The sequence below is a fragment of the Phoenix dactylifera genome, chromosome 14, assembly GCF_051530095.1.
Source record: "Phoenix dactylifera cultivar Ajwa chromosome 14, Ajwa_hap1_PhDact_Kaust_v1.1, whole genome shotgun sequence".
In the NCBI taxonomy this organism is placed as follows: domain Eukaryota; kingdom Viridiplantae; phylum Streptophyta; class Magnoliopsida; order Arecales; family Arecaceae; genus Phoenix; species Phoenix dactylifera.
The window spans coordinates 20,021,344-20,044,387 of NC_143203.1; the positions used below are offsets into that span (position 1 = coordinate 20,021,344).

The 23,044-nt window shown below is 43.0% G+C and overlaps 3 protein-coding genes across 8 annotated transcripts; 2 read left to right on the forward strand and 1 right to left on the reverse strand.

Moving 5' to 3' along the window:
- The first annotated feature begins 2,545 nt into the window (after positions 1-2,545).
- Positions 2,546-5,469, forward strand: LOC149751388 (PKS-NRPS hybrid synthetase cheA-like). Its single transcript, XM_089927117.1, has 5 exons — positions 2,546-3,114; positions 3,187-3,733; positions 3,833-3,913; positions 4,155-4,628; positions 4,731-5,469. The coding sequence occupies exons 1-5, from the start codon at positions 2,582-2,584 to the stop codon at positions 4,896-4,898; spliced, it is 1,803 nt and encodes a 600-aa protein (XP_089783243.1). The 5' UTR covers positions 2,546-2,581; the 3' UTR covers positions 4,899-5,469.
- A 2,516-nt stretch (positions 5,470-7,985) lies between these two features.
- On the forward strand, positions 7,986-18,635 carry SEC15B (exocyst complex component sec15B). Of its 6 annotated transcripts, none has more exons than XR_016398272.1 (3): positions 7,986-10,572; positions 17,769-17,853; positions 17,946-18,635. XR_016398272.1 is itself a non-coding variant. In XM_089927086.1 (2 exons), exon 1 carries the CDS (start codon positions 8,119-8,121, stop codon positions 10,552-10,554), a length of 2,436 nt encoding a protein of 811 aa, XP_089783212.1. In that variant the 5' UTR covers positions 7,986-8,118; the 3' UTR covers positions 10,555-10,572; positions 17,769-18,635. The 6 variants fall into 6 exon arrangements, 4 of the variants coding, with proteins under 4 accessions (XP_089783212.1, XP_089783214.1, XP_038972221.3 ...); XR_016398273.1 differs by having other exon boundaries at positions 17,776-17,853; XM_089927086.1 differs by having other exon boundaries at positions 17,769-18,635.
- A 2,636-nt stretch (positions 18,636-21,271) lies between these two features.
- LOC120104706 (late embryogenesis abundant protein Lea5-D-like) lies at positions 21,272-21,936 on the reverse strand. Its single transcript, XM_039116296.3, has 2 exons — positions 21,737-21,936; positions 21,272-21,640 (listed from the first exon to the last, which is right to left on the reverse strand). Exons 1-2 carry the CDS (start codon positions 21,808-21,810, stop codon positions 21,412-21,414), a joined length of 303 nt encoding a protein of 100 aa, XP_038972224.1. The 5' UTR covers positions 21,811-21,936; the 3' UTR covers positions 21,272-21,411.
- Positions 21,937-23,044: the final 1,108 nt, after the last annotated feature.

Genomic DNA, 23,044 nt, shown 5'->3' on the forward strand with positions numbered 1-23,044 from the left:
CTATTTTGCTCTGCAGGGTTCACTGGTTGAAACAGCAAAAGACCAGGCTGGTTTGATGAGCAATGCGATTTGCATAGGCCATCAAGTAGAGAATGTTATGGTTTCATGGTGCTCATTTTCTTTACCTTCACCTCATTTGAATGGGACACATTAGTGTTGCCTCTTTATTCTTCTTTCTTTTTTGGCTTATTTGTTTCCTTCTCTTTTGTTCTGCCCGGCATGTTTGAAGTAATAGTTATATTATTCCATTAATTCTTTCTATCATTTATCTCCAATCTTGGTACTAAAACCTAGACTAAACTGAGGCTTCTGTTCTTTGTGCAAAACCAGTTTCAAGTCTTGCATGAAAGCCTTTTGCGACATTCCTTCAGTTTTGCCTCCATTGCTGACATTTTCAGCATGAAGGCAAGCAGAAATGCTTCAAACTTGTATTGATGTATGTTAGCCTCCTGCTGTATTCTGATGATTGCCACAGGCCTCCCTTCTACTTCTGACCATAGTTGCCACAATGCGAAACTTTACAGGGGACATTACATTACCAGAGATTGATGGTTAGGAAATCCTGATGTCTTTCCACCTGATGTTTTCCATTTGGGAAATCTGAATTCAATGTCTAAATAGGGAAGTTTACTATGGCCATATCACGTAACAATCTGCCTCACTCATAATATTTTTTTTTATTAGCATAATTTTGTGTTAATTTATATTATTTTTTTTTGTTCGCATAATTTTGTTAGAGTAATTTTAAAGATCACATGACAATATATATTACCTATAATATTTTTCATTGTTGGTGAGATTCTATATCAGTCTATATTATTTTCTAAATTTGTACACAAATATGTATAACCTACCGAATATAAAGAAGAATAAATAAAATTAATTTTTTTAAATTTTTCTCTTCCTCTGCAGGTATCCATGGCTGCTACTTTGTCTATCCAATATGTTTTGGTTTCATGCATTTATTTATACGAGCCGTAGTTATGAAATCGGTGGTCGGTTAAAACTTAAAACCCCATTCGCTCGGAGTCTGATCCGCGTTCCCGAATCCGTTACTCCGCCACGTGCGTGACACCACCGACGAACTGGCGACAGCCGAATAGGGGCAATTTGGTCATATAGTCTCCGTAGTCTCCGGGTAGTTCTAAATACACCCCCCCGATTGCTCAGGACACCCCCCAAAAACCAAAAAAAAAATACCCAAACTAACCTTTAGTGTAATTACCATATTGCCCTTGAAATTTTCTCAGTACACCCCCCTTCCTCCTCCTCCGTCTCCTCCTCCGTTTCGTTTTGAAAAGGAAAAAAAAAACCACCCTTCAAACCCCCCTTAAACCCCTCGATCCATTTACATCGTTTAGGCGATCTTTGAAGGAGATTTAAGCCCCATTCGAAGCATGGACAAGCAACTAGTGATTTGGGACGAAGAATCGGCCGCAAAGGTACGTGTTCCACCTTGTTTCGAAAGTTTTTTTTTTTCACGGTTCGTGCTCCGTTCGGCACTGGATCGCCGAACAAAAGGCTTCTGTTCGGCTGCATAGTGCCGAACAGAAGCCTTCTGTTCGGCAACGCTCTACCGAACAGAAGGCTTCTGTTTGGCACCATGCAGCCGAACATAAGGCTTCTGTCCGGCACACTGCAGCCGAACAGAAGGCTTCTGTTCGGCACTCTGCAGCCGAACAGAAGCCTTCTCGTGCCAAATCGCGTGCCGTGCTGAATTTTGTGCCGAACAGATCCTCTGATTCATTAATTCTTGGTGATAAATTATTTTATATGTAGGGCTATGCTACAACCGAATCGAGTATAATTGGATCAGAATTTGTACTGGATTACACAAGCGAATTTACAACTTATGAGGTATTATAATATATTGTGCAATTTTGTATTAGTTTAGCGAGCTATTTTTACAACTGTGTACTTACATAAATTGTTTAATGTATAGATCTTCAAGAGTAGAGAGGACTTGTGTAATTGGTGTCGTGAAGCTGGGAGGCGAAATGGTTTTGTTGTTGTAATCAAATCATCCGATGCAGGTACCATTTCTAAGAAACCCAGAATTACGTTAGGTTGTGAGAGGGGTGGGACGTACCGAACCACAAAAGAAAAGCGAATAAAGACTGCCTGTGGGACAAAGAAGTGTGGATGCCCTTTTGCATTAAGAGGAAAGAAATTGGATACTGCGGATGATTGGATATTACTGGTCGTATGTGGAGTGCACAATCATCCCGCTGCAGAGAATCTGGAGGGGCACTCATATGCAGGGAGATTATCTGAGCAGGAGACGGAATTGTTAGTGGATATGTCGAAGAGTTTGGTTCGTCCAAAGGACATATTATCCACATTGAAGGAAAGAGATGCCCTCAATGTTACGACTATCAAGACTATCTACAATGTACGTCAACGGTTTAAGGTTGCAGAGAAAGCCGGGAGGTCTGAAATGCAACATCTATTAGGTAAATTATCAGAGGCTAAATATATTGAGTGGCATAGGAATTGTACTAATACGGATGTTGTGCATGACTTATTTTGGGCACACCCTGGCAGCATTGATTTGTTCCGTGCATTTCCCCGTGTGTTGATAATGGATTGCACGTACAAGACGAATAGGTATCGTCTTCCGCTCTTAGAGATTGTGGGGGTGACATCTACTGACATGACATTTTCAGTTGCTTTTGTATACTTAAATTCTGAGGGGGAAGAAAGCTATACTTGGGCATTAGAGAGATTGCGCAGTGTCATAGCTGATGATGTTTTGCCTGAGTTGATTGTTACAGATAGAGACTTGGCTTTGATGAATGCAATTCATAGAGTATTTCCTACTGCTAGACATTTATTATGTAGATGGCATATTAGTAGGAATGTTTTGGCCAAGTGCAAAAAATTTTTCGAATTGAAGGAGAAATGGGATAAATTTATTATGAGTTGGAATGTACTAGTGCTGTCCTCCACGGAAGACGAGTATAATGATCGCTGGAGTGCACTGCAGAGAGAGTTCGGTACCTATCCAGATGCACTACAGTATGTGTCAGATACTTGGCTGAGCAAATACAAGGAAAGATTTGTTGCGGCGTGGACTGATACATGCAGGCACTACGGAAATGTGACGACAAATAGGTATCACAAATAAAGACTCATTTAATTTTAATTTGCCTCAATTCTTATATCTAACTTTCATTTGTTTACTAGGGTCGAGAGTGCACATGCAAAGCTCAAAAAGCAGCTTGGATCAAGCCAAGGAAGTTTCGAGTCATCTTGGACTAGAATACATGGATTGATTGAGTTGCAGCACAGCTCCGTTAAAGCCTCATTGGAGAAGAGTTTATTGGTAGTGCAGCACAACTTCAAGCCAGCTGAATTCAAAGAGTTGCGAGGTTTCATATCTATAAGTGCGTTAAATCATGTCCTCGCCCAATCGAAACGAGCCAATTCAGTTGGGTTTGATGATTCAAATTGTGGGTGCGCTATTCGACGCACACATGGTATACCATGTGCTCACCAGATTGCGCGGTACAGGGTGGAAGGTCGGCCCATTCCTCTCGACTGCATAGATCCTCATTGGAGGAAACTTGATATTCTGCCTACCCCCCTCGTGCAGCCAATTCAGTTGAGTTGTGATGCAGAGTTAGATTTGATTGCGCTACGATTCAAGAAGTTAGATGGGGCTTCTCAATTGCAGATGATCAAGAAGTTACGAGAGATTGCAAGTCCAGATAGTACACTTCTTTTAGAGCCTGCAAAACGGAAGACCGGTTCACGTGGGCGCGCTTCACTGAAGGTTGATACGTCTACTCGACGTGACCCGTCTGCGTTTGAGTTGGTTCTATCTGGACAGGATAGTTATTCACCTGGTGTTGAGAAAGTTACCATCCGTAATCCATCTACTCAGATTCAAAAGAGACGGCCCAAGCAAAAGGTAAGTACCAAATATTTATTTCCTTACAATAGGTATCACAACGTCTACGGGACGGTCCGTGCCGTGCCGGTATGTCATGTGCCGATACGGGACATGTCGGGACGTGCCGTGCCGAGATGTGCCGATACGGGATGTGCCGTGCCGAGATGTGCCGATACGGGATGTGCCGTGCCGAGATGTGCCGATACGGGACATGTTCTGCCATTGTTACATATTTTCTATCATTTGATATTATTTGCAGGTTTTTCGTACTAGAGCCCAGTCACATACGCCCATTATCTATATTGATGCTATTCCTTCTGCCTTGAGACCATACATCCAGCATATCAAGGATGTAAAAGCTGATGGGAATTGCGGATTTAGGGCAATAGCTGACTTACTGGGATTTGGAGAAGATGACTGGGTGCGTGTTAGGAAGGATTTATTGCAAGAGTTGCAATGTCATTCGGACCACTATCGCACATTATATGGTGTGGAAGGGACGATTGCTGAGATCACTCATGCATTATCATATTATGATGATTGTCCACCATATGACAGATGGATGACTATGCCGGACATGGGTCATCTTATAGCATCCTGCTATAATGTTGTCCTATACCATCTCTCGTTGCAACAATGTCTGACCTTCCTACCTCTCCGTTCTGTGCCAGTACCTCTTCTATCCCGCAAAGATATCGCTATCGGATTCGTAAATGGAAATCATTTTGTTGAGGTACTACGTTCACAACACTTGCGAATATTTAATTTTGCTTATTTAATTTTGCTTATTTATAATTTTGTAGCTATTAATATTTTCTTATTTCTAATTTTGAAGGTGTTCTTGTTGCCGGGACATCCCGTTCCGCCAGTAGCGACCAACTGGCGAAAATATCATCTTCCTTGTGCTACCGGATGGAAAAATTCATATGAAGCACGGATTCAACAGTTCAAAGAGAGCATCTCACCTAATGTTATAATTAGCGAGACAGTAGAGTTAGATTGATTATTTATATATGTACAATTTTTGAAAGTTGTAAATTTTTTTGGCCTCTTAGAGTCATGTACTGTGAAACTCCATCATCAATATAAATCAAAAAATATCTGTCTTCGCATTGTTAGATTGATTGTTATGTGCACTGTTATATTTGTGTAAAATAGAACGGGCCAGACTTTACAAAGATTACACGTAAATGTACCAAAAATATATATTTTTCATTAATATCAAAGGCTTTACAAAGATTACAAAGGCTCCATCATCAATCCCTATGACGCCATCGTCGACGCGTGTACTGCTGTACGTCCGAATGAGAGGGTCCTGGATCCGAATGAGAGGGTGCTGTACTCGGGCCAGGCTCATCACCCAGAAGTACCTGATGCATCTGAGAAATAGCATCATATAGGTGCCCGGCACCTAGTGACGTAGCCTCTGAGGGACCCATCCGTACAATGTCGGTACTGATACCGAGTGCAGCTGCATTACGCCGCCGGTGCATGTCAGCATCATCATGACCTCCCCTAGCTCCAGAATGAGTACTCGAGCGCAGATGAGGAGGCTGAACTGCAACGTGCGTGATACGGAGATACCACTCCATGTATCCCGGTACGCTGTCTGATGGCCGGGTAACTGGGTGGCTCCTGCTCGCCTGGCTCAGCACGTGGTCCTCCCACCGCTCCCAAAGCTGATCCATATAGGAGTAATGTATCCGGTACGAGCCTGCTGTGGAACCTCTGTTGGCTCGCGTAGGGGCTAGTGGCGCTCGAGGGATGGTCTGAATACGACCAAACTGTCTAAGAACCCTTTCTGGATGATAGGGTTCTACGATATCAAGGCACTTGATGGAGCCACTAAAAAATGCGACAGGTATATATGGGCGATCTCCCCGAAGCCGATGATGGGGATCCCAAATAACCTGTAAAACAAAAGGTCCATTTCAGTTTAATACTATATCGCATATTAAAAGTACTGACAAACACAAGCAAATGGTAATATGATACGTACCTCATCGATGCTCAAAAGGTCCAATGACTCACGTAGAACCACTAAATGGTCCATCGTGGTACGGGATGGAGTACCGGGCATCCAGCGGTGCACGCGGGGACTGGCATCAGTATACTCGAGCGACGGGTGAGGACTGAGTGCTGGAAAATGCTCATAAATCCATGCCTGCAGAAGCGTCATATAACCACTGATCTGTCTCACTGATGACCTCGACGCAATTCCCAACTGCCGATACAAATATGCTAAGGCAGCTGTACCCCAGGCATATGTGCTCACCCTATCCAGATCCCGCAGTAAACACAGATACGCTATAGGCACCCTGGTCCCACTCTTATCAGCAAAGAGTGTGCAGCCTAACAAAAATAACAAATAGGCTCGTGCTGCACACTCTATCCTCTGCTGCCTGTCTCTATCAGATACAGAGTGAAACTGAGTCCTCAGCCACTCCATCCTCACAGACTGACCGCGCGATGACAGTACCTCCTGACGCGCGTCTCCAGCTGACACCCCCAACAACTCCACAAGTAGCTCCTCAGCATCCCGATCACTCATCCTCTCAGGAGAAACTGATACTGAGGAACCTGCGACAGGAATCCCTAAAATGGCGGATACATCATCCAACGTGATAGTGATCTCGCCAAATGGTATATGGAAGGTGTTCGTCTCGGGCTGCCATCTCTCTACGAAGCCCGAAATCAGAATCTTATCGATGAATCGATAAGAGCACTGTACTAACTCTACGAGGCCCGACTGCCTCAATAGTGCTCTGAACCTGGTATTTGGTTGGTTTGAAGACCACCACTTCCATTCACCAACCTTGGCAGTATGGTTCATGCACTTTAGTGGAGCTCGTTCCTGTAATATAAATGTATAATTACTACTACTTTATAAAACATCAATAAACAAAATATAATGCTATAACAAATAAACAATACCTGTTGCCTCCAGATGGAAGCTGCTATATGCGTCCTGAAACTGATCAGGACGGACTCATCCTCTGGACCTCCTGGACATGGTCCAACGGACTCATCGTCTTCGCCCCTAGCGGGCATATCATCATGCTCTGACTCAGGAGAGTCCGATGGCATATGAGCAGGCTCGGGAGAAGCAATCCTAGCACGACGTCTCCTAGCTGACGCCGTAGGTCTAACTCTGGCGGGACGGGGATCCATGTCTGAAAATATAGAAATTCAATGTTAGGCTATATCAAAGAAAATAATTCAATTGCATACATAAATGTTCGGCACAAAATTCAGCACGGCACGCGATTTGGCACCAGAACCCTTCTGTTCGGCTGCACGGTGCCGAACAGAAGGCTTCTGTTCGGCTGCACAGAGCCGAACAGAAGGCTTCTGTTCGGCTGCTCAGAGCCGGACAGAACCATTCTGTTCGCTTCTGTTCGGCACCGTGCAGCCGAACAGAAGGCTTCTGTTCGGCACCGTGCAGCCGAACAGAAGGCTTCTGTTCGGCACCGTGCAGCCGAACAGAAGGCTTCTGTTCGGTTGAGTGTTGCCGAACAGAGGGCTTCTGTTCGGCACTGTTCAGCCGAACAGAAGGGTTCTGTTCGGCGATCCAGTGCCGAACGGAGCACTGGAGGCGGGGGGGCGGGGAGCTACCTCGACGTGGTCGTGGAGGCGCCGGCGAGGTGCTCGTTGCTCGGGAGATGGCCGGGGAGGTGGTTCCGGGAGAATGCCGGCGACGAGAGGGAGAAGGGGAGAATGCCGGCGACGAGAGGGAGAAGGGGGAACGGGGGGGTTTTGGGCGAGGGAGAAGGGGGAGACGGAGGGGGTTTGGCCGCCGGCGAGGTGCTTGAGGTGCTTGAGGCGAAGTTTTTTGGGCGGAAGGGAGAAGCCGGCTGGAGTGGAGTTTTGGAGGGGAAGAGCGGGGTTGGGGGGGGTTTGGGGGGTGTAGAGAGCAATTTAGGTGAGGGGGTGGGGAGGGTGAAGGGTAATTTAGGATTTTTTAATTTTTTAGGGGTGTCCTTAGCAAATGGGGGGGGTGTAGAGAGTATTTAATTTTTTTTTAATTTTTGGGGGGTGTCCTGAGCAATCGGGGGGGTGTATTTAGAACTACCCGTAGTCTCCCCGTCTTCAAAGCGACATCTGAGAGGACCTAAATGCTAAATCCCCTCCTCTCGAAACGGACGCACACCGTAATTCCCATCCCCATGCTCGCCGTCTGACCGCCGTTCAAGTAGAAGTCTATTCCTCGGCGGGCAAGAGAGATGCCGCGGAGGGTGGCTCCCGATTCCTATTCGGCCGCCGGCGGCGACGCGGAGCGGCAGGACCTCCACCAGCTCTCCTCGGCGATCTGCAACGGCGAGGACTTGGGCCCCTTCGTCCGCAAGGCGTTCGCCTCCGGCCGGCCGGAGTCCCTCCTCCAATCCCTCCGCCACTACGCCCGCTCCAAAGAATCCGAGATCGAGGAGCTCTGCAAGGCCCACTACCAGGACTTCATCCGCGCCGTCGACGACCTCCGCTCCCTCCTCTCCGACGTGGACTCCCTCAAATCCGCCCTCTCCGACTCCAACACCGCCCTCCAGTCCGCCGCCGGCCCACTCCTCTCCTTCCTCGATGCTTATTTAGAAGCACGCGCCGTCGCTCGCAACCTCTCCGCCGCCCTCGCCGCCGCCCGCCTCTGCGTCCGCGTCCTCGAGCTCCTTGCCCGCGCCAACGACCACCTCGCCTCCGACGACCTCTACCTTGCTCTCCGCTCCGTCGACGCCGTCGAGCGCGACTTCCTCGATGCCGCCCCTCACCCCACCCTCCGCCGCATGCTCCTCCGCCTCATCCCCGCCGTCCGCTCCCACGCCGAGCGCAAGATCGCCAAGGAATTCTCCGATTGGATGGTCCAGATCCGCGTCGCCAGCCGCCACCTCGGTCAGGTCGCCATCGGCCGCGCCTCCGCCGCCCGCCAGCGCGAGGAGGAGCTCCGCATCAGGCAGCGCCAGGCCGAGGAGCAGTCCCGTCTCTCCCTCCGCGACGCCAACTCCTCATCCATCTACTCCCTCGAAGAAGACGATGACTCCGACGACCTTACCGCCGCTATCGCTGCCGCAAGGGGCGGCGGCGGCAGCGGCGCCGCTGTCGATGCCATTTTAGGTTTCGATCTCACCCCGCTCTACCGCGCCTACCACATCCACCAAACCCTTGGCCTTCAAGATCGATTCAAGCAGTACTACTTCGAGAACCGCAAGCTCCAGCTCACCTCTGACTTTCAAGTCTCCTCCATGACCCCATTTCTCGAATCACACCAGACCTTCTTCGCCCAGATCGCCGGATTCTTCATCGTCGAGGACCGGATCCTGCGAACTGGCGGCGGATTGATCTCCCGGTCCGATGTCGATGCTCTCTGGGAGACCGCCATCGCCAAGATGGTCTCCGTCCTCGAGGATCAGTTCTCTCGGATGCAGACCGCCAACCACTTGTTATTGATCAAAGATTATGTGAGCCTCCTCGGCGTTACTCTCCGGCGATACGGCTACACCGTCGATCCGCTCCTCGACGTTCTGGCGAAGCACCGGGACAAGTACCACGACCTCCTACTATCCGACTGCCGCCGCCAGGTGTCCGAGGCCCTCGCGGCTGACAAGTTCGAGCAGATGCTCATGAAAAAGGAGTACGAGTACTCGATGAACGTGCTGTCATTCCAGATTCAGACCTCCGACATCACCCCTGCGTTCCCTTATGTCGCGCCATTCTCATCCACTGTCCCTGACCTCTGTCGAATCGTCCGGTCGTTCATTGAGGACTCGGTCAGTTTCATGTCACACGGTGGCCAGCTTGATTTCTACCCCATTGTCAAGAAGTATCTCGATCGCCTCCTTGGGGAGGTCGTCGATGGTGCCATCCTGCGCCTTGTTGAGGCTGGAGGCCTCGGTGTGTCCCAGGCCATGCAAGTAGCTGCCAACATGCCTGTGATGGAGCGGGCCTGTGACTTCTTCTTCCGCCATGCTGCACAGCTCTCTGGCATCCCCCTCCGCATTGCCGAGAGGGGCAGGAGGGAGTTCCCATTGAAGAAGTCTCGGGATGCGGCCGAGGAGCTTTTGCTGCGCTTGCTTGAGGCCAAGCTTGATGATTTTATGATCTTGACCGACACTGTGAGCTGGATGGCTGACGACCCGCCTCCAAATGGGAATGAGTATGCGAATGAGGTAATTATATACCTTGAGACCTTGGTCTCCACTGCACAGCAGATACTGCCCATCCCAGTCCTCCGGCGGGTGCTTTGTGGGGTCCTCGCCCAGGTATCTGAAAAGATCGTGGGGCTTTTCCTTAGTGATTCAGTCAAGAGGTTTAATGCAAATGCTGTGACAGGAATAGATGCTGACTTGAGGCTTTTTGAATCATTTGCTGATAACCAATCCCATTTGTTTGGAGATACTGAGGACTTGGGTGCAAACGAACTGAAAATGCCTTTATTGGAAGCAAGGCAACTGGTTAATTTGCTCATGAGCAACCACCCAGAGAATTTTCTGAACGCAGTGATCCGGGAGAAGAGTTACAATAAGCTGGACTACAAGAAGGTAGCCACAATATCTGAGAAGTTCAGAGATTCATCAGATAGGCTGTTCTCAACATTTGGTACAAGGGGTTCGAAACAGAACCCAAAGAAGAAATCATTGGATGCCTTGATAAAGAGGCTCAAGGATGTGAGCTGAAGCAGCGGCTTCATTATAGTAAGAGAGCATCTCTTTCACCTTGTTATGTTAAATCTTTTGATTTAGAGTGTGCTTGTCATCTACTGATTGTCAGTCACTAACTTCGATTGTCGATACTTTCCATATTACTGCCTTTTAGTTCTACTTTTTGTGATGCTAGATACCTAGTGTATGCATGGAAAATATGTTCTTAGCTATTTTATTATATTCAGGTTATCAATTTGTATGCATTCAGAACTGCTTATTTCTTTTGTTTATATGGAGCTTGTAATAATCGAAAAAGTTGCAGGACGAAGAACCATTCTTTTAATTCAGTTTTTCCTCGGATCTTCTTGTTGCTCATGCTATTTAACTTGTTATGGCAATTTCTTACAATGTGCTTTACTATCTTCTACATGTCATCTTTTCACAAAGATAAGTAAAAAAAATCATGATTACTTTGTATCGTTTTTCTTGGGCCTTATGCATTAACTGATGCATTCCTTCATTTGATCTTTGTCTAAACTTGTAGATGTTTTGTTTCTCCTGCCCAGCTTGCTTAACAAGGTGAAGCTCTGTAAATTAAATCATTGCCAACTATCATGTGGGTAATTTGATGCAATCTATAGTTAGATTGTGGTCTAAGATTAGGTAGCTCAATTTCAAGGATTCTATCAGGCTATTTTGCTTTACTTTGGCTTAAGGAGGTCTAGTATGACTCTCAGATATGTTTTTGTACTAATTCCTGTGTTTTGTTGGCTTGTGGCAGACTCGAGTTGGGATCGGGACAAGCATAACCCATACATGACTTGGTTTTCTTTTCGATCATGATTTTTGACTTGGACCTAACCCATTGGATGCAAGTATGCAACCAATGCATTTAGATTTGGGCCAGATTCACTCTAGGTTTAGGTCCAATGCACGATAAAAAAAGGAAAAAATAGCACACCATTGATTATATCTGTAAAAGAGGAAATAATAGTGACATGATCAACAAGCTAAAAGAATTTTAAAAATGTCTTAATGTGAATTTTACTACTAATAGTCTAATATTGTTCAACCTTTATTGAATCTTCGAGCTACAAAAGGAATACCCTTACTACCCACTCTGCAAATCTGAATTTAGCAAGCAGGTGAATGATGGAGGGTTTAGGGATTTTAAAACTATGGCTTTTCAGGTTGAGTCAGACTAGGGTGGAGTGGGTTAGGTCTAGATTGGATAAGGAAAAGATGTGACCTAAATCCAACCCATTTTGTCAAACAGGTCATCTTTGTTCCCTAGACATGAGCCACAGGTCCAAATAATCAGGTTGGTCTGGGCCTAAGCAGGTTGGGATTGGTTCAGTAAACACATGTTTAACTGGCCCATTTCCGACCCTACCTTTTTTTTTTTAATGTGTCCGTGTGGGGTTAGCTTTTAGTTGTCTATTGGCTCCTAAAAATGGAGATTGTATCTTGATTGTTCTTCCTTTTTGTTTGAGTTGAATTTGTTTTAGCAATTTTAGGGCAGATGTGCTGAAGTAAATTTAGGAGATTGAAAGGGCCCATGAAATTTTGAGCATCCTTGGACTTTTAAGGAGTGTGGCAAGTGATATTTCAAGATCGTGGATGTTGAATGATAATAATTAGAGAAAATTAGCTGAACAATTGGAACATCTTGTCACTCGAGTATTTGGACGCATAAGATTGGAGTAAGGCCTGTAACATGTAGAGCCATCAGAACTTCCATCAAGGATGGGGCAGATACTCCACTTTCTAGTGTTTCTTGGCTAAAGGATGAACCAGTTAGTCAAACTTTTGGATGCGATTTACTGGCAACTTGATGAAGAAGATACTAAAATTATACAAATTCTTAGTAGTCAAAGGAACTCGCTGCCTCCCTCTTCTAGAGCAATTGTGGATATTTGGGAACTCATAAGTCACAAAGATCCCCTTATTGGAGATTGCCAAACAAGTTGTATTGGATGCTTGATACTTCTTGGTGATACTCCCTCAAATCTGCTGAGAATTAATCAGATGCAGAAGGGAGGAGTGCAGCTGGAGTCACTTCATTTGTGCAAAACTGGCTGTGCCTGAAAGTGCTGCTCCTTTCTAAAGGCAGTGCACGGGAAGTGGGCTACATAGGATTTAAATCGTAGGTTAAGCAGTTGGCTACTATGTGTGTTCTCTGTTGAAATATAATGGACTGAGTCAGGTTTCCTTTTCCTGTTTCTGCTCTTCCTTTTGAGGATCGGCATGACATACTAGTAATTCGAGAAGCAAGTTGATTGCTTTCAGGAGCTTCTTTAAAAGGGATACGAGTATCTTTCAGGTTGCTAGGTTTGCTATTTGTCCACTAATTTGGCATATATGGAGTGAAAGAAATGGTTGCATCTTTAAGGGGAGAGAATCAAAAAAGTAAGTAGTCAAATCGTCAATCAGCTTTCTCCTTCAAAATAAAATTGGAAAAAAAAAAACAGGCTTAGCTAGAAAGACCAAGTAATTTCTGTGCTCATCCATAAAATTAATTTGAAGAGGCTTTCAAGGATTGGTAAGCTGGTGGTTGACGAGTGAGCGTGGCCAAGGGTGCAACGCCATTGTTTGGGGGGGCTTACATGGGAGGAAGTTCAAGGGGTCAAGATAAACTTACCATAAAGCTTGTTCTCTGTTAATCTTGGGAATTGTGTGTCATATTTCTTTTGTACGATCTTTTGTACGTCCTGGTCAGAAGTTTTACACAAGTGAATGGAATCCTTCTGAATTGTTGGAAAGAAAGTTTAAAGTTAGAACTACATTATAGCAGCTAGTTATTTTAACTAAAGTGATGGTGTATTATCTTTTACTGGGTGCATAGAAGACTCCAATTGGCCTTGGTAACGAGGGTCTTGTCTCCTTTCCTTTTTTTTTGAAGGGTCAGGGTAGACCTAATAAATCCTTGATGAGAGTTTTGAGGGAGGATAAAAAGCTTCATTATTAGTGGATGTCTTCCCTTATAGGAAAAATGGTGAACATTATTGGTTATGGTGACTTAGGGTAATTGGAATGAGGCATAATAGTTATTATTGTAACAAACTGAGATTTTTAATAGGTGGGCTTGAGAATAAATCCTATTATTATGACTGTGATAATAGGATTTCTGATATATTTTTGTTTGGGACCTCCACCCTGATGCTCTCCTAATTTGTAATAGAATTGTTATTACATAAATTCACTAACTTGTTTCATGACAATATAAACTTGATTTTTTTCCTTCAAATGCTTTTGTGATTAAGGATTGATATCAAGAAGAACTGTATTAATTAAGTTAATGTCAGTGACTGGCACATGAGACTTGGAATTTTGCCTTGGGGTGTAAGAGTGTGAACTTTATTTTATCTGCTTGATTTTTGTGACGGTAGTTGGAACTAGATTATTAAACTGTAGATTGCTTTATGCAAGTAGTTATTACGCATAGGTTGTTAAGAGCCCTTTAGGCTTGGTTACCAAACTGAGAAGAAATTTTGGAACAACGTGAACTTTTTCTAGTAGGATCATTTTTAGATTGCTGTAAAGTCAAAAACATGTTCGCGAGCATGGTAGCAAAATATAATATTTTCCTAGGGCAAAACTACTTGTTCTAGTAGTCATAGTTTATCCACTTTAAGTGAGTTCTTGTGGCTGAATTATGACCAAGCATTAGTTTAGTCAGAAAAATAGTTTGGACATTCGATCAAGAGGATTTGAATTTTTGAAGTTTATTATTAAAACCTTTCTTGAGAAGTGGTTTTGGAGGTTTGGATCAATGTTACATGGACACATATATGAGAACTGAATTTGTATGTGTTCAAGTGTATGATGATAGGAGAAGAATAAAGGATCAGAGAGAGAGAGAGAGCTGGGAAGGAGAGGAATGTCTGCATAACAGGGGTCTGGATTAGAAGAAGGAAGGGTGGCTGGCAAGCCTAGTATGGCTGAGAAGGTAGGTGGGAGTTCGGCTTAAAAAGATGGCTCGAGGTGTTCATTTATTGTGTTATGAAATTGGGAATACCTAACTACCGATTCCATATGGTATTTGAAGTTAATTTCTCAGAAAGTTAAGGTTTTGAAATGATGCATGTTGATCTATACATGCTTCCCTCCCCTCAAAATGCATGTATAAAAAGAAAAAAAGTATAGAGAGAGAGAGAGAGAGAGAGAGAGAGAGAGAGAGGAAATGATCCATTAGTTTGAAAATAGCTTTTATGTTTCCTCCATCTGCATGCCTCTTTGCAACTTACTGACATTATATGGATTGCACCTTCTAAATTGGGAAATACCAAGAATATGAGTCTTATACTAAATTACTAGATATCACTTTTTTGTTGGCTTTGTTATAGGTGCTTCACCTCCCTACTAGAATAGACTCAACTAAATGAATTTTGTTATCAAGAGGTGGATGTTATGAATTAGGGCCTGAAGAAGTCAACCTAGACCCATCAACCTGCCCTCAGAAAACTGGGCTCAGGTCATTCCACTGTTGATCCAACCGGACTTGGATTGACCTGGACCCAGCTTGGCCAAAATACTAGCAGGTTCAGTTTGGGCACCGTGCTCCTGGACCTGGAGGGTTGACTTTCTGAGTTTGCGAGAATGTATATTCTACTGGGCAGAAGATTTAGAATCATTTGAATGTTTTTTCTGATCTCAACTCTAGTGCTCCAATTCTGCAGCAACTGGAATGGATGAAAAAGAAAAGGAAATTTCTAGTTTCAATGCCAATGAAGCCCATGGTCCAAAAGAGTCCAGGGAAGCTGATTTAATTTTTTTTAAAAAAAAGAATTGAAGCTATTGGTCTAATTTGCTAAGGAGACCACTTGGATGGAGCAAAAAGTAATTGCCTACTTCTATACCCTCTTGTGAGTTGTGACTAACTTTAGTCCATTTTTTTCCCCTTCTCTTGCTCTACTCTCAATCCCAAAACCAAAAGAACTTCTCCATCATCTTTCAGCCTTTCTCACTCTCAAGCTCTAAAAGAAAAGTAGAAAGCGCTAACGGCAGCCAAGGAGGAGGTTACCGACTTAGGTCTTCTGGGAAAGCATCATGGTTCCCCTGTTGTTTAACTTTATATTCCCTATCCCAAAAAATAAAGACCTTCTTAATGTTCTGTCTCACTCTCTAAGTCTGAAAGAAAAGGAGAATGAGAGAAAGGAAGCCAAATCAAGGAAGTGATCAGGGGTTTAGGGTCTTCTCGACAAGCATCACCATTACTGTTTCCCTGCTGCTTCTGAGTCAACCTATCAGCCATGATGACCTCCAGATCTTGGTCAGCTATCCATGTTGGCCCACTCCTTTGTTAATATGTTTCTGTGGGGCTGTCATGGAGAGATCTTGAGGGTTTGGTTGATTAGAGCTTTAGAAGAGATTAGGTTCTTAGAAGTCTATGAAGAGTTTCGGCTATTATTTGTTACTTAGTTGTTTTTGCACTCGATAATTTCTTTTTATATAGAAAAGAAGAATCTTAACTCGCAAATTAGGAAAATTTTCCTGCTAAACTATATAAAGGATCAAAATATTGATAAGAGTCGGACTTATAGTTTTCTTCTTCACTCTAAAAATTTACTCATAAGTACCAGTAGAGTTGGAGCTGTCTTATAGAATGTCTGTCTCTTGCCTGTTCTGCATATTAACTCCTTGGAATATGCTATTTGTAGATAATGTTTTAACAGATGGGATGAGAATGGTTGGGAATGCAAAAACTGATTTCTCACTAAAACCTTTGGAAGATAGGGTCTTTAGGACTAAAGTGGAGTTTGTAGGATGCAATTTGTTTGGAAATTGAAATTAAAATGGCGACCTAGTCTAAGTGGACTTAATTTTCAAGTGCGATTTCTTTTATTTCACCTTGGATATGTTATTTGTAGCAGTGAATAGATAGTTAAAGGTATTCTAATAGGACTGGAGAAGGTTACTTAAAATGGATAGGTGATTATGGGTTATGGTACAAAAACTGCATACCCAGGAGTTTCTAAGACAAGTCTGTATTACAACCATATGGCCCAAAAAGCTGTATGAAACAGAATGTAGACTATAACAAGGGCCAAGCCTATGAGAGGTTTGCCCATAACAAGGGCCAAGCTTATGAGATGTTTGAGAGATGATGGATGTATAGTTAAACTTGAAAAGTATGAGAAATGAGTACATTGGAAGAAGCATAAGAGCCACAGCCTTGTGGATTTAGTAGTTTATAACTGCCATGAGATTGTATGAGACATGCCCAATGAAGGTTTGTAAAGGCTAAAATAAGGAATTCCTTCTAGTTCATGTTTAATTGAAAAAAAAAGGTGGGGGCAGGGGTGGGGAAGATCTAAAATAACATGGATCAAAGTTGTGAAAAAGGATTTGGAAGGCTGGCAACGATGAAAAACTATCCTTTAGTAGAAATATATGGTGAACAAGGATTCCTGGGCCAACCAAAAATAAATAACCGACTTCATAAACTCTACTTCTGATTGTGTGAGTAAAGCCCGAACCTATGACCCCATTTCCTCCTATAACTAAATAAATATATGCTTCTTGAGATCTTCTATGCCATTTTTTTTTTTACTAAGTGCCCAACCCCTCCCCCACCCCACACAGTCGCTAAATTCGCTGCCTGTGTAATGTACCCTGTAGTTTGATTCATTGGTCATCAACTTTGAGTAGAAGACATGGAGGTAACACAGATGATCATCATTGTGGTTTTGGGATGACTTGCGGCAAGGGGATATAGCATTGAAGATGCATTGACCAGTAACTTTAAAGCGAACTTGATAAACGGGCATGGATCAGTATTGCTTTTGCATCTCAAGGTGATGGTGATGGAGTTCTTACGAAATTTTATCTTGATCACATTGTACCGTGCTTTGCAATACTTAATATGTTGTAAATTGTTGGCATGGTGCATGAGTGTATTTTGTGCACCAGCTCCTTGTATTGCAAAACTACTATGATGCACTCAGAAGTTTGGCGCCTTGCTCAACGGAGCGTATATTGATTGGTTATCTAGACATACCCTAAATACATATTCCAATTTTTGCATAAAATCTATTGCACATCTGTAAATAACCTTCTGAGGTTTTTAAGGCTATCTCATCTCTGATGTAGATTTATCAATGTTGGAATTATCTGAAGGTTGGGGTATAGTCATAAGTTGTCAGGGTAGCAGAAGCATTAGGATAGTGTCATGTGCTTTGATATTTATTTCATATATACTACAATGCACCTAGGCCCTTATCTATGCTGCTGATACCAGCTTTCAGATTGTAGGTTGATGGCTGAAATCAGATTGCTCATCTTTGCCTCTCATCTTTAGACATGAAGGCTGGCGGATAAAAAAAGATTATGGTAAAAGACATGCCTAATAACAATGTCCATGCATCTGAATTGTTTAAATCATTCTGTATGACCTTTGTTGTTGGTCTCTTTTGTCATTGCAGTTGATCCTTTCAGTGAAACAAAACAGATTCTGAGCCCTTGTTTGAACCGTATGAGTTCTGATTCGACGTTCCAATCCTTCTACCCTTCTAAGGAGTTGAATCCAGGTCCAATATAATTTTTTTCAGGTCCTCAAAAAATAATCAAAAACAAAACCTGATGAGGGGGAGATTGTTATCTGGGTGGAAGAAGAGGAGCTTGGTGGTGTAGGAGGGAAGGTTTAAAAAAGCAGTCTGGGGGAACACGAGTACACAGGCCCGTGATGCATGTTTAGAAGCAGAGTTTAAAATGATTTGAAGTGAGAAAGAGTTGTAGTACAATATTTATAGATTAGTGTAGATGGTTTTCAATCCGATGAAGTAACTTTAAAACTTATGCAAAATTTTCTTTCGAAAACTATTTCCATCTGAAGACAAATTTGACAGCCCCAAAGACGCCAACCCGCACCTTTTAACATTACGATGGATCATTATACAGTTTAGTAGTCATGGTTATGTTGTAACATTTTAAGGAGCTGATATATGGCTAATTGTCTAAAAACTTCGTATATATGAGTATATTTATGTATTATACTGGCCATTTTTAGCAGTTGTTATAGAATACAATGGTTTATAGAGGCGAGATCATGGCTGTTTGGATGTGTATCTATATACAATGAAACATAGTTTTTGCTATAGGTTGGTTACTGGTTCTTATGATTGTGTTATGTAATGTTTTTACAATGAACAAAATGCATGACTAATGGCCATAATGTCTTTTGACCCTAATGAGCTTAAGCAAACTAGGCCTTGTCTATCCTGGATCATAGTACAGAGTTGGGTTCAAGCTTAGCTCAATCTACTGTGACCCTGTTGAATGGATTGGCACTGTCCATTGCTTTCACATGATCTGTCTCTAAAGGTTACGAATAGAAAATGGATTCTTCCTCACATAAATATATTCATGATATGCATGTACCTATATAACTTGTTCACAGGCATCTAATTTGAAACATGCTTGGGTCAAAGGATGTATGTTATACAAGTCACGAAATCAGCTGGACCATTCCAGGTCAAGGACGGTTTCTTGATTTCTCAGTACCAAATTTTGTACCGATACTATCATATTAGAATATAGATATATGGCACGATATGGGACAGAAAGACGTACTAAATATAATATGGCACAAGACTGTATACTGGTACGATATAGTACGGTGTCAACTTGTGTGGTAAATCTTGATTTGCATCAAGGTAGAGTTGCATCGGTGACGAGGATGTTGTAGGTCATTTGATCCGGGCTTCTTATATTTTGAAATACTACTGGATAGTCCCACAATTATACTTTCAAACTGTATCATAGAAAAAGCTGTGGAAGTATTCAATCATTGGGCTTGGTGAATTAATTCCACCCTCAATGATTCAACCGATCTATCATTAGAACATTTAAAAAATGTCGATCTATCATTATATTACTTTATCCTAATCCCGTTGGAGATAATTCTAGGGTTGACATATTCCTTTATCCTGATCTCTTGCCGGATGTTGTTCGCTAGTTAGTATATTAGTTGCTTGTCCGTGAGGGATTCCAAGACGAAAGAAACAATATTACCTAACGTGACGTTTGGACGCTCTGAAGTGTCGTAAAAGATGAATGCAAGGACGGCAAATCCAAGCATCTAACCACATCCTTCTAAAAAAGAAAATCTATTACAATATATGGAATACTCTATTGTTAATATTTTAGTCTTACACTACATGTTCCAAAAGGAACATATGTATCCCTTGTACATGCAAGTAATATCTCATGTTTTTGGACTTGATCATCTTTCAGCACGCTTACCAGATCATCGATGCAACATTTATTTCTCAACAGTTATTTGATGGTTTTTTTTTTGCTAAAATTGATGATTTATATAGTTATAGTACGGACAAATCGCTCTAGGCAACTCTCTCTCCTCAATTCATAGGGCACTTTTGGAGTGTTTAGCTATATACGAGGCCATGCAGTCTACGGCCTCATTAGCTTTCAGAGCCACGATTCTTTCATGAAAGCTGTTGAATTAAACTTGGATATTTTCCACAACCTTAACGTGATCGTCGACTTTCTTGTTCACTTTCATGTCTTGGGTAGGCTGGTAGGCAATGTTTCTGGATTTGAGTTGAAATTGTTCAAGTGAGGGATAGCATCTCCTATCCTCTAGCTTCTGACATGGATTATCTCTTGCTCTTTTAATTACTGTGTAGCCCTTGCAATGGTCCAATAAATATATAGATATAAAACTGGAGCTTATGAACTGTTCGCATGAGTTGGTCTTACAGTTATTCCATTATTCTAGGGTTGACAGATTCTTGTGCACACCTATGAAGCTTCTTGCACCATAACATCTTTACTTCACAAAGTTGTTAACAATTATCATAATAGTTGCTTGTATCAGCGGGATTAACTTTTTTGCATAGGGTGCTGTGTATTGTGTCAAGGTGAAGCTTAATAATTTCATTTCGATGGAATTTAAAGACGGCAAATCCAAGCAATATACCACACATTACGCATATTTTGTACTCTTGAAAAGTCTAACCTTTGGTTATAAGGTTGTGGGTCTTTAACATTGGGAATGGAGGACGACGACCACCCGCAAGGAATCCAAAAAAGTCCTAGTCTCCGCATGGATATTTGCGCCTGAGAGCGCTTGATGCTTCTACCAAAGTCTACTCTCGATGCCTCTTTTCAGAATTTAGTTTTGGAGTCTCTCCCCCTCTAAATGTATAAAAAAAATAAAAAAACCCAATAGCTTACATTTATAATTTGGTAAGAAGACAATATTCCAAAGAAATGAAAGGGACATGGAAATAGCAAATAAGGTGGCTTCAATTGCAGAAATGACCACCCTAATTAGCAAATCATACAATTCCTCGGCTTTGCTTAGGATCTGGGCTCTTTAAATTAATTATTAGCCGTTATAATCGATAAGTGAAGATAATTTTCGTGTTCAAAACTATGTAAATATGAATATAAATTTGAACATTTAATTATATTTGTATCTGAATATCTATTATATTTATAATTTTGTTTAATCTTATATAATAAACATAAATAATTAATTAATATAATATTTTATTAATTTAATCTAACTTTCATATCTATATTTTTATAACTATTCTATTTGTATTTATATTTGTTTAAAATAAATATAAATATAAATTTGTATTTTCGACTAATATTTGTAGATATTTTTCAAACAAAATAAATATAAAGATAAAGAAATTTTAATTTTATTATAAATTTTTTTCCCAAAAGTATTGTGCTTAATCAAGGCCCATTTAAATTTAGCATCACCGAAACATACAGATTACTAATCCAAAGTTCGCATTTTATTAATGATTATAAATGTTGAGAGCCAGCAAACGGTATCATCGATCAATATGATGGGCTTTCTCCCCCCCACCACTTTTTTTCTTTCTCCTTTCCAAATTACATGTAGGATCCACTTTAGCGTCGAGGTCCGTCGGAGAGAAGCCTCTCTCTCAGCTCGGCGGCGTCGACGTCTGCCCGCCGGTTACCGGGCCGGTAGTACCCGGTAACGGGATCCGGAACCCAGGAATCCGAAGAAGAACCGGAAGACGAACTCGAACCCACAGCCGCCTTCCTCACCGTCTTCTCTTCCACCGACGACCTCCCCCTACTCGCCGCCGTTCCCGTTACCGCCGCGTAGCCCCTCCTGCCAACCAAAACAGAGATCAATTGCAACCGTCAGATCCACTGCAGGACCGCCAGATCCAACGTTCCGTAGCATGGAAACAGATGCTTCTCTTACCTGCTGATCAAGACCGCGATCCCGTCGGAGAGAGTAGCGGCGAGCGTCGTAGCACTTGAGAGAGCGCGAGCCATCTGATCTTGATTCGACGGTACCGATGCCGCTAACGCAGTAGTAGAAGAAAAGAGAAAAGAAGAGGAGGAGCAGAGGAGGCGCTTCTCTTGTCCCTCTCTGTCTCTCTCTCTCTCTCTCTCTCTGTGATTTCTGAAGGAGAGAAAGAAACAGAGTATTTATAGACGGAGAAGGCGGAGTCAGAGGAGGCGTCGGACGCCATCGGGGTCCGACTTGCGTCCCACCCACTCCACGCGCGTCGGCGGTGGAGGTACGGGAAATATTTTAGTAAATGGAAAATTGCACCCACCGTCCTTTTTTAATGGCTAATAGGTAGGCCCCACAATGCGTCTCGTCATTGGGTTGGAACGTACAATGTCTGTGAGGTCCAAAAGGGCCGGGCGGGCTGGGTGCGTCCACTGAGGGGTGGGGCCCGCGAGAGCGCGTGGATAGGAGTGGAGGGGCGGCGGGTTCCCTAGAATCCGTGACTCGTTTAATTTGTAAAGGTTGGCGAGAAGAGACTTTATACTTTGCAATAAAAAAAATTCGCCCACCCCGGGATCGAGCAAGCATCACGGATGGAGAAATAGGGGGAAGAGAGAGAGAGAGAGAGAGAGAGAGAGAGAGAGAGAGAGAGAGAGGGGGGGGGGGGGGGGGGGACCCGATGGAAACTGTGTATAATTTATTTTTTTTTTGCTAAAACTAATAAAACATTTTGCAAATTGCATCAATTTGCAAAAAATTCTCGACATGTCCAATTACTGTAATATATTAATCCTGCAATTCTCAAAATTTTACAATTTTGTCCATTCTCTTTCCAATTAGGGTTACATGGGCATAATTTGTTGGAAGCGTCTACTTGTCAACTGGCACGGAGATAATTAAGTAATAATTGGATTTGTCGTCACTATCATTCTCATAAACAAAATAGTCCCGCAAGCAGCAACAACGACGGGAATAGGGAAACAGGTAGACGCAGCAGCTTCGGTAGGAGCACTTTAACGACGAGATAGAAATAAACAAAACCAACCCTCAAACCCCAATTCTAACTATATCCTCTCCCCCAACACTCCTCAAGACGATCACATAGCTCCTACTAGTGATCCCTCGACCACTGCCACCACCACCCTATCTCGTTGCCCCTGTCCTCTCGTTCTCCTTTTCTTTCTTCCTCTTCTTTTCCATCCCCTCTCTTTCCTCCTCTTCTCCCTCTCCCGCTCTTTCTGCACCATAAGGAAGAAGAGGATAGTGCAGCAT